The sequence below is a fragment of the Eublepharis macularius genome, chromosome 5 (genome assembly GCF_028583425.1).
Source record: "Eublepharis macularius isolate TG4126 chromosome 5, MPM_Emac_v1.0, whole genome shotgun sequence".
NCBI classification, from domain to species: domain Eukaryota; kingdom Metazoa; phylum Chordata; class Lepidosauria; order Squamata; family Eublepharidae; genus Eublepharis; species Eublepharis macularius.
The window spans coordinates 25,158,527-25,170,360 of NC_072794.1; the positions used below are offsets into that span (position 1 = coordinate 25,158,527).

The following is an 11,834-nucleotide window of genomic DNA, read 5'->3' on the forward strand; positions in this document are numbered from 1 at the left end:
TGCCTGGTCAACGGAGCAGTGCGCGCTGCACCTCCAGTTCTAGCTTTGCCAGCTTGCTGCTTCAGTTTTCAGATCTTGCTCAGGTCTGACTTCCTGGTCCAACGATTGTGTGTGTTAAAAGTGCCGTTATGATACAAAGTTAGGGAGACTTGATTGTCTGAACTAGTCTTTAGCTGCATACAGTGGTGAAGTCTAGATGCCATCAACAGAAATGCAATGAGATAAACTTCAATGAATCCTACAGCAGCAGGCTTCTGCAAATTTCAACATGCGCATGATCATCACATGAACTTGCCTTCTTCAGTCTCCCTGGTTACATGTGAAGATAGAGCCTGACTGGATTGCCTCTGTGTTCCCTAGTAAACCAAGCATGCCTCGATGATGACCAACTTTGCTCCTGCACGCTAGGTGTTTGGTCATTGCAGCTTGTATCTGCTTTTGTCCAGTCCAAGGACTATCAGCGGAAACCTAAGCAGTTACATCCTTCTAAGTGTGCTGAAGTCAATGGCCTTTGAAAGGTGTGAATCATCTAATTTAATGGACAAAAGGCAATATCCCCCAAAGGCATGGTTATTCGGTTCATTAAATTGACCACCTCAAACCTCTTTGGGACATTCTTTAGGCAAGTGATGTCAGGTAGAGGTCAGTGCCTGATTTTCACACCTCAGTAGATACTGGCATTTATTCAAGAAACAAAGTCAAGAATGAATTACAAGATTAGCTGGGTTCATGGACAGACATTGAAAGCACATGGAGAGACTCAAGTAGTAAGTCTTAACTAAAAATATCAAATTTGGACTTGGATCCTAACCTTTTCTTTCATTTGTGCCTTCTTCGTGTATCACAGAGAGGGCCTTCCCTCTAGCATTAGGGGCTTTTCAGATCATCGAAACATGCTGGTCTGGCATGAATGGAAGCTCCTAGCACTCAAAGAATATGTTCTGCCATGGAGGACCCACCAAAGATAAGGATACAGTACAAGTGGAAATGAGGCTTAGGATCCAAGCCTTTATTCCCTTTTTACTAAGTATCATTTTAAAATTGGAGAAGCCAGGTGAGTGGCAAGAGATGTCAAGACAGCCACAGAGTTGTGAGAGAAAACAGTACAATTGTGCAAATCATACACATCTGAATTTGTTTAGATGCATAGGAATCGCTTGCTGACTCCCTGCTTGTGATTAGCAAGGACACCTAAGCTGAACTGACAGAGGCTTTAGCATAACTATACAGCAGTGAGGGCAGGACAGTGGTCTGACAACTAGGGAAGAAGAATGTGCTTGCAAGCAATAACAAGCTCTGAGAGCCAGTTTGGTGTAGTGGTTAAGAGCACGGGACTCTAATCTGGAGAACCAGGTTTGATTCCTCACTCCTCCACTTGAAGCCAGCTGGCTGACCTTGGGTCAGTTACAGCTTCTCAGAGCTCTCTCAGCTCCACCCACCTCACAGGGTGTTTGTTGTGTGGGGATAATAACATACTTTGCAAACTGCTCTGAGTGGGTGTTAAGTCATCCTGAAGGGTGGAATATAAATCGAATGTTGTTGTTGTTGTTGTTGTTAACTGTAAGCACTTCCAGGGAAAATTCACTTCCCTCTTCATTCATGTGATCAGGAAACTTCATAGCAGAGACAGAGTGTTGCATGCTTAAGGGTCTATTGCCAGCACCTCCAGATCATAGATCTTGGATAGATCATAGAACTTGGATACTCAGACTGGGAAGGTTACCATGCAATCCTAAGCAAAGATGCACCCGCCTAAGACCACTGTAGTCCATTGCCTAACAATGGCATACCTCTGCTTAGGATGGCACTGATAATAAGAAGACACAGCAACGTAAGGTAGCTTCATACATTTATGAAGCAGAAGGTGTAGTCCTAGTATGAGGCAGGCAGCAGAATAGCAGCAAAATAGATTTGATCCATAGGCCACAACCCAGATCAGAAGTTCTCCAGCCGAAGCACTATTCGGATTTGCAGGACGTGCACAGGAGCACATTGCTCCTCATGGATTAGTAGGAAGCGCCATGTGGACATGGCACCCCAGGCACCAAAATATCTCACTTCGGCTCTGATCTGCCATTCTTGGTACATACAATTTAGACCCAGCAGATAGGTTTGCAGGGCTCGCCATACGGCAAAGAAAATGGATTGTTATTAATAACACAGAAAAGTAACAAATCCTTTCAGTAACGTACACAGTGTAGATGACTAATACCTCTGGCAAAGACTTGGCATTGAAACACACGGAGCTAATAAATGGTTGGCACCCAAAAAGAGCTGTATGAGAGATTTTTCTTCTTTTTGGCAGGAGAAGGCTTGCACACATGTGTCTGCGAAGACACCTCAGCATGTCAGAACGCAGGCACGCTATCACTATAGTCAGCCTTTTGGAAGGAAATGCAAAATAAAAATAAATCTAGATTGCGCCCAAAAGACTTTTGGGGAGCAGGTAGATTAATTGCACAGTCTTTGTAGTAACTCAGATTTCTCTTCGCCATGAAATGATGGAAGGCTTTATAGTTGGAACATGTGCAATGAAATGGCCACATCATGCCAGCATAACATCTGTATAAAGGTACACAGGGGGATGGAATTTGGTGCACGTCAGGGACGGAATTTGGCAAATTTAAGGACAGTTTTTTTAAAAGTCATGTGGAAATGTTTCTTTTCCTCATTTCTGTACATCCCAGTTTTAAGAACATAAGATGAATCTTTCTGGATTGTTCCCTGGGTCAATCTAGACCATCCAACAGAGAACAGAGACTAGTTAGATGCTTTCAAGAAACCCGTGAGCAGGGCACAAAGCCAACAGCTCTCCTTTGATTGTTTTGCCTCAGCATTACATGTTCACAGGTAGGCTACCTCTGGATATGGAGGTTCCATTCAACTATCATAACTAATAGCTTTTGAGAGTTTTGGTTCCTGTGTGTGTGTGTGTGTGTTCCAACATCCGTATATTCATCAGAAGAATGCCTAAAAACATTTGAAATTGACCTTTTTTTCTTATGAAATTCACTTTAGGTGGGGAAAAAATCTTCGGTATTTCATTCAGCCCGGGCTTCGGAGAAATCATTGCCTGCCCATAAAGGGCTGTGACTCATGCTATGTCTCAACATGAACTCATGAAACAGGCTGTGATCCCTGCAACCGTAAAACCAATTCCGCAACCTTGAGCATAACTTATCTGCACCATTGAGCACACGTACCTCGGTGCAACATGCATCAGTTGCTGGACTCGGGGCAACAATAAGCATCCCAATAAGTTTTGCATGCTGCTCCACCCGGCTGAAAACCAAAGGACCTGGAACATGCTGTGTGCACCATACAAGCACGGCCAATAAGTTACTCTTGCATGGTGTACCACTAGCACTGGGTGCCGAGGAACACTTTTACCACGTGCCCCACTGAAGCCAAAGAGCCTTGTCAAAAAGCCCATTCATTTCCATGGGTCTTTGCAGGAGGGAGTTGCATTGGATAGCCTCCACTGGCTGCAATTCAGCAAAGCCACAGGAAGGTTCTTAGCTTTTTAAAATGATTTAATATTCTAAAATAAAGCCCACGCCTAACACAAAAAGCAGTACGAGAAGTATTGCTTCAAGAATTTGCTTTCTCGTTTCCTGCTGGGACTGATGCCTGCCAGGTGAGAGGCAGCCATTTCCAAGGCAGGAGGAAGGGGTGGAGAGACGAGGCATCAATGATGGTGTGGTCCGGATAGAGTTCCTAACCTGCCCCCTTGGCCATTCTTGGTGTGCTGCTGGAATGTGTTAGGCTCCTGAACATGAGCAGATACATTCATATATATGCATGAATGAATGAAAGTATCTGTTCATGTTCAGGATTCTAACACATTCTAGCATCGCACCAAGAATAGGAACCCAGATCAGAGCTATTTAGATGAAAGGATGGAATGATGCGGAGAGTACCGAGCTCAGTTCTCCCTGATTCCCATTCAGTTCTATGGGTCAAAATGAATGGATTGTTGCTTGAGAGACAATTGAGTTATGGACAGGGAAATGCCACAGATAGCCACAGGTTGGCTGGCACATGCCTTTCTCACTCTAAGGATGTCCGATTCACTATTTTTTTATTTAAAAAAATAAACAGTAGGGGAAAAATACATTAATACCACTTTTAAAAATCAGATTTCACAGTCTTGTTACGGGATGTGCAAGTGCAGAGGCAGGATTCCGAGGGCTTATCCCTAGCTGCAGGGTTGGCGCCACTATTGAGGCAGTGAGGTAGATGCCATGGGTGCTGAGGCACTGAAGGGGGCGCCGGAGGGGGTGCTGGGGGTGGAGGTATGCACCACAGAGCTGGTGTGCCCCGTCCACAGCTGCTGCAGCCAGCTAGCCCTGCACTGCCACCACCCACACACGCCCCTGGCCTGGCGCAGCAGCCACAGGCCAGGCACGGCAGGCATCCGGGTCAGTGTGCGGAGTGCAGGCAGCCTCCGCGTGCCATCCCAGCCACCCGCTGGCCAATAGGGCCGGCTTGCTGCATGATGATGTCATCACGCAGTCCAGGGGGCGCGCGCACACTATGTGAGTGCGCACATAGGGGCAGCCGCAGGCGCCAGAAGCCCTGGCACTGCCCCTGCCTAGCTGGATGAGGAATCCTAGGCACCAACAAATGCTGTACATGCAGTTTCTCAGCATTACATCTCTTATGGCTTCTTATGGCAGAATGTGCCTGCACACTTAAACTTCATTGGATCATGGCCACTTTTTTGCAATAACTGCTTAACAGAGCAATAGATTAAACATCTACATCCTGCCTTATTTTTCATCCAAGGAGCCCAGGGCAGCGGCACATCTAATTCTCAACTGGGATGTTCTCATCTGTGGTTGGAGGAAAGTACAGGGAGGCAGAAAGACACCATGCGGGACCGCGAACACATGAGGCTGCATTAGATGAGGTAAGACCCTTAGTCTATCAAGGCCAGTATAATCAATCTGATTGGCAGCACCTTTCCTAAGTCTCAGATAGAGATCAAACATCACCTGCAAACTGAGCGTTTTCATCGAAGATATTAGGAATCGAATGCAAGACCTTCTACCTGCAAAACAGAGGCTCCAATGTTGAGCCAAATGAGGCAGTCCCATGAAAAATGGGAGGAAGTGCTCAGGAGAGGCAGGCATATAAATATTAAATAAATTAAAATAAATCATTTATTTGCACTAGCCAATGCAGCCACGTATTATGTACTTAAATCCAGAACTGGAGTGATATTATCTAGCTCAGAGTCTGTGGGGTCAGTTGACATGGCAAGAGCACAAAGGAGAACAGACAGAAAGTAATATTCTGTTGAACACATGCAGCTGCTTTATACTAAACCAGGCCATTGGCCTATCAAGGTCAGTACTGTCTACTCTGACTGATAGTGGCTTTCCAGGGTCTCAAGTGTCTTTCACATCACCTACTACTTGGTCCTCTTGTACCAAGGACTGAACTTGGCCCCTTCTGCATGCAAAGCCAATGCTCTACCACGGCGCCACCACCCCTCCTTTAGGCAAGCCTCCTAGCTGTTTTATATCAAGCTTGGCCAATCCAGGAAAAGAGCAAGAGTCCAGGAGCACCTACGCCATCACGTGTCAGCAATGGCCCTCCGCTCTCTCTATTGGACAAACTGGCCAGTCCCTTCGACAAAGAATTAATGGACATAAGTCTGACATCAGGAACCACAACATTCAAAAACCAGTGGGGGAACATTTTAACCTTCCAGGACATTCAGTTGCTGACCTAAAAGTAGCAGCTCTCCTGCAGAGGAATTTCAAAGGGAGATTAAAAAGAGAGACTGCTGAATTGCAACAGATAACAAAGTTCAGGACAATGCATCCACCTGGACTGAATCGAGACCTAGGCTTCCTGGCTCATTACCAATGCTGATTTCTCAACACCCACCCACCCTCAACATACTCCACCCTATCCAATCATGCCTGCTATTGTCATTCACTGGGCATTGTCATTCGTCATCTGAAATCACTCCCCTCTCCAAGATAGAAAGACAGATTCTAGCTGTATCTGAAGAAGTGAGCTGGAGCTCATGAAAGCTCATATCCTACCACTAATTTTGTTAGTCTTATATGTGCTACTGGACTCTTGCTCTTTTCCACTGCTAGAGACAGACGAACACGGCTACCTATCCTGATCAACCCAGGAACTTCATCCTCCCTGCTAGTCACAGGGGCAGATGTTGCCCAGCCCTGTTCCCTTCTGTGCCTGTTGAAGCCTGCAAGGTTTTTGGCACGCATAGACATGGCTTGCTCGCTAGGCTCATTCTCAGCCTCCGGAGTTCATAGCACCCACGCAGCATCTGATTTCTCAGGACCAGATAGGGACTACGTGATGCCTCATCTAGAGAACAATTCCCATCAGAGTTTGATGTGGCCATAGTTCTAGGCCCTTCCCTCCCCCTCGACACGGTGCTGTAAAAACTCTTACTACAAGAGCCTTTGCAAACATTTCTGTGCTACCATATATAACGAGGAGAATTGCTTTATGACACCTGTGCTGAAGGTACGGGGGGGGGGGGAATGTCTCTCTGATATTTGATCAACTGTTGGTTCTATGTTCAACTGAACGTCCTCCTTTTTTCCTCTTCTTCTTCTTCCCAGCATTGCAAAGGCACAGCCTGATACTACCTAGCCACACCTGGAGCCCACCAAAGCCAGCAAATCATTTCACAGAAGATGCTGTCAGAATGCTATTAAGATCGTGGCCCCAAATATCTCATTTCTCCCACCCCTCCTTTTTAAAAAAAATCCAACATGATTAAGAGTTCTGGAGAATTCAGAAGCTTGCACACTCTTTTGTGTCATATGGGTTGATCTTAACAAAAAGTATTGTTTTTGCATTTTGGTAAGGACCAAAACAGCTTAATTTTTCTTTCTTTCTTTGGTTTACATATTGGTGTGCCGATTAGTTGAGAAGCCATAGATCTGTTCTGCAGACATCGAAAGCACTTGGTGGACCCCCTATGGTGCCGCCCTCCAGTAGTGCTGAATAAGGCATTCTGGGCAGTTGTGGAGAAGCAGCTGAGACATAGCAGGGTTTGGACAACTGTGCTGACAAAATAAAGAGAGGGGTACTGAACATAGTACCCAGCGCCAGCAAAACTCTATCCCTGTGGCCAGCATGAGCAATTCCATGCCTATCAAAGCCAGCTCCTGATTTTGGACATTTTCTGGCATCTCCACAATTAGCCTGACCCGGTGTGGAGATATGCAGAGGAAGGGGCTCGGTTATACCAATTCAGTAAGCATTGATCCCCAGTAAATGGGGATCAAACTAAATGGGTGTCAAGCTGGGGCAAACAGAGAGTGGCCTTGCCCCAAACACTACCATTCCTTTGGAAAAGAGGCAGATTTAACCCCCTTCACAATAATGTCCTATAAGATACCTTTTACTGGGGTGTATCCACCCATCCCGCCAAGTAGCCTTCCTCCAACTTAAGATGCTCATCCTCCACTTAAGTTAAAGAAAGCCCCCTTGGACTGGAGGAAAGCTTCAAACCTGAGGCAATAGGAGAGGGGAAATACAAATATTTTAATTTATAAATAAACTTTGCTGAGTGGAGTGGAAGGACAGGGGTAAGATCCACCCCATTTTTTCCTGTGGGCGGAAGTAGCTGCCATTCACTTCTATGGGGGGAAAGGAAGTCCAGGAATGCTGAAAGAATCAAAAGAAGACTTTTGCTTTTGGTACTGGTTGATTCAGGCCCTAATGTCAGGGCCCATACAGAAAACTGGATGGTGAGTACACTGAGACACATTATCACACTGTGATACAGCATGGACAATGTTGTAACAATACAGGCTCCTCCCTCTTTAACCACCAGCACAAATATTGAACCACTGTACCAAGCCAGATGCCAAATGAAGATGAACAACACACTGATAACAGCAGGAGGAGTCAAGTGCAGTGTACACCATGCACACACAACATCACACACACCTTCACTGTGAATGCCTTCATATGGAATTCGATCACTTTCTAGTTCACTGCCCATAATCAGGAACTCAAATTAGAATCTCGCTCCATATATAAACGTGTGGTGGAAGGGTGTGTGTGTGGCGGTGTGTGTGTGGGGGGGGGGCTAGCTGTTAAGCTGTTAAGAACTCTTTCAGGGTGCACGCAAAAGCTTAACAAAAGTGTACAGAGGAAACTTGGACCGTATTAAGAGCTCACGAGCATGCGCCCAATAGAGACGCCGAGGAGCTGTCCATGGTCCTGAATGGAGAGCCTTCTTCCTTTAAGCACTTGGGCTGGGGGCTCCTCTTGTGCTGACCCCGATATTTGCTCATCTGTCTTGGTTCAATGAGGGGACAAAAGGGGCAGTCCCCCTCATCTGACAGCACGGGTGCGAGAAGAACAGCAAAAAGTGCTGCTTGTCAGAACAGCTAGAGCGAGAAATCGGTACTACAAAAGCCTGGCAGGGAGAAATGGTGGGCGTAGGTGGGCTTGAGGTGGTGAAGGCACTTGTGCTGTGCATCAGCATTTTATGCATTGGACTCCAAAATAGAGGGGGATTGCTTTGATTAGTTCATGGCAACAGACTGATTAATGCTGAGCTCAGGGTGGTGTGCTTAGCCTTAGCCAGATTCCACCCCCCACCCCCCACCCCGGTTCAAGTGGCATGAGTCCAGTTTCCTAACTCTTTGGGGCCAGATTAAATCCCCCAGAATACTCACCTCTTCTCTCACTATTGAAAGTTCCCATTCAGCAATAGGGGAAGGAGAGACCTTGGAAGATTAAAGCCCCCCCACCCAATTTAATTCTGCAGAAGTATTATTAGAGAAGAACAAGAAGGTCCTCTAGAAAGAAGGTGTGTGGCACAATGGTCTCAAAAGTTACATTTGTGGTCTGGCTTACAATGTGCTAGCGATGCGAATAAATCATTTTTTAAAACCTATTTATTATGCAAATCAAATATTTGTTATGCACAAAGGACAAAGAAATGATAGGATTCATATTATCCCCAAGATGCAGGAATAAGTGGGTCATTATGTGAAAAGGGATCCCAAATTTGCTCTGCTCACATCACTGTTTCAGCCAATAGCAAGGCAATTCCTCCCATTAGATCAGTTCCGCAAAATATGCAAGGTTCTACACAAGCATTCTTTTCCCTGATGAAGAGTTCTGTGCAGTCTGAAAGCTTGCCTAGCCTGTGCATCACAGTTGCTCCAATCAAAGGGACTGCAGTTCCTATTTCACATGGATTACTTCCAAAGGCCAAGGGGTATATCGAACTGTCACACTAAGGAAGATATTGAAGCATATATAGGGAGCCTTTCCAAAGGACTGTGATTACAAGGAACTCGGCTTTGGAGAGAAAGCTTAAGATTAAATATGAACTTGAGCTCCCCTTTGCTCGGTCATTACTTCTCGATCCAAACATGTCCCCAGAGCCTACTGGAGAACCTGTAGCCTGCAGAGCTGGCTGGAGCCATTGCATTCTCTTCCAGAGCTCTTTAAGCCAAGATTCTGGGCTGGGGCTGCCTTCCCAAGGCAGCCTTCTCCTGGCAGACCAGACCAGTGAAATCGCTGGAGCAGGGGAAAGAGAAAGGCAGGTTTGGAAGACAGGAACGAAAGCAAAGCTAGGTGGGCCAGGAGGGTGGAAGGGAAGCGAGCGTGCAGCATCCAGGGGCTGAGCGCCACTCTCTTGGCGTGGTCCAGCAACAGAAGGGAGGGGAGGGGAGAAAGAGAGGCTTACCTTGAGCCCACGTTTCTGGCTCGCTGCCGGCTCTACCGGGGCCGTTCATGACACTGCATGTCAAAAACCAGCTGGGAAAGGAATATGGGAAAAGGATATGGCCAGTCGATGAGCTTCTTGGCGTATTTCCTGACAATGTTATCTTCTCCAAAGATGAAGAGGGATCTGTTGACTGTGAAGCAGTTCTGGCGAACGGGGATGGGGTTGTACAGCGCCATCGTCCTGGCCCTTTGGGCTTTGGTTTGCTTGTAGGCTCCCGGGGTCCCCCCTGAAGGAGCAGGGGCGCCCTGGCGGTTCCGGCTCTGCTCGGCGGCTCCATCCCCGGATCCCAGCCTGCCAGCCATCGCCTCGCCAAAGCGAGCCATCCTGGAAGGCAAAGAGAGAGGTGATCCGGTCAAGGTCCCCCTTTTTCCTTTCCACCAAAGTAGCAAAGCTGCCAGAGAGGCGAGGGGGCGGCAGTCCCGGGAGAGCACCCCCTTTCCTTTCCTCCGCTTTCCTCCCCTCTGGGATGGGGTTTAAAGCCACGCGTTCAACGACTCCTCCATTCCACGGGAAGCCACGCTCAGCAGCCAGGCGTGCAAGCCTTTTCAACGCTAACCATGGTTTTAAAAAAAAATCAGTTCTTTTCTTTCGAAAGAGCCCCCACCAAGGAGATCAATCACCCTGCCAAGCAAAAAGCGCGGTCCGTTTGGCAAAGAATGCTCCTAAAAGGGGGCTGATTTGGGGAGGGGCTGTTCCCCCCTGGGGTAGCGAGCTAAGATCCTGTCCCCTTTTCTTACGTGGAGCTTTCTGCACCGAGGCTGGGCTTTAAATCAGACGCATCCTTTCTCCTCCTCCTTCTCCTGGCTTTGTGTTACAGGCAACAACAACACAAAAAAACCCTAGAGGGGTCTCCCCCTCCCCTCCAGCTTCTTGCCTGGACCCCCACAAGCGATCCAATCTAGAGGCGCTTGGGGTAGCTGTCAAAATCAGACAGGAAAGGGGGCTGCTGCCATCCAAGCTTCTCCATCTGCCCGTCAGGAAGGGGAAAAAACTGCAATTGGGCGAGCGCGAGAGGAAAGAGGTGGAGAAACAGGTTGCAACCCACTCCAGGCTAGTTAGAAAGCAAAGTGTTTAACTTCCTCGCGGTCGGCTCCATCTTCCTCCTTATCTGGAGAAAGGCTCTCTTTTTTTTCTTTCTCAGGGTGGGGGGAGGAAGAAGCCTCCACCACTGCCCCCTCCCACACACGTTCCTTTCACAAGAGAATTAAAGAAAATGGCATGGGGGGGGGGATGCTAAGAATGGCTTTGACGAAGCTTGCGTGCTTGCAAGCCTTCAGAATGCTGTTGAAGTAGTCAGCCCCCCCACCCCACCCCAACACACACACCCGTCCATCCCTCCATCCGGTAGCTCCTATTTAAGCAACCATATTAGTCCAGCCAAGGGAAGATCAGCGAGCAGGGGAGGGGTCTGCAAGGAACAAAGAAACAGCTTGCAAGTCACACACACACACACACCCCTTCCAGGACAGCTGAGCAAGAAAACCACACTGGACGGTGGGTTCCTCTTGGCTGGCCATTAGGGGAGCATATGGTTGGTACCCAATTTCTTAATTACAATGTCTGAGTCTGTATTCATTTCAGAAAGGAAGAGGGAGATCAGACTAGTGTTTGGGATTTCTACTCCCCCCCCCCCCCCACCAATACATTTTGGATCACCCCAACCAGACCACTTGGGCAAACTTGCAGTGCCACGTGGAAAAGAGCCAGTGGGTTTAGAAGGGAGTGACTCTGCTTGGGAAGGTGCAGTATGAGTTTACATCCCACCTGAAAGTGCATTTGGGCACCACATGGTTTCAAAGTGTGCCCCCACCCCCACCCCATACTGGAAACAAAATATGAATTTATTTCACTTGTGCCTTTTCTCCCCAAACAGAAACCCAAAGCAGCTCACATCATTCTTCCCTCATCTACTTTATCCTCACAACAACCCTGTGGGGTAGGCTAGGTTGAAAGTGCGTGACTCTGCTGTGCACTCCATCTGCCTTCCCCTCTTAGGCAACTGGTTGGGGGCGGGGAGTCAGTTGCTGAGATTGCTATGGCTGCGGAGGCATAAAGAAGCGGTTCAAGGCCAAGAGGGAAAACT

The 11,834-nt window shown here is 47.5% G+C and overlaps 1 protein-coding gene across 1 annotated transcript in view; it reads right to left on the reverse strand.

Moving 5' to 3' along the window:
* The window catches only part of CACNA1E (calcium voltage-gated channel subunit alpha1 E), a 378,426-nt gene extending 368,351 nt beyond the window's left edge, over positions 1–10,075 (reverse strand). Inside the window, exon 1 of the mRNA XM_054979594.1 lies at positions 9,809–10,075. Within this exon, the coding sequence (XP_054835569.1) occupies positions 9,809–10,074 (266 nt within the window). The 5' untranslated portion in view covers position 10,075. The remainder of the gene's footprint in view (positions 1–9,808) is intronic.
* Positions 10,076–11,834: the final 1,759 nt, after the last annotated feature.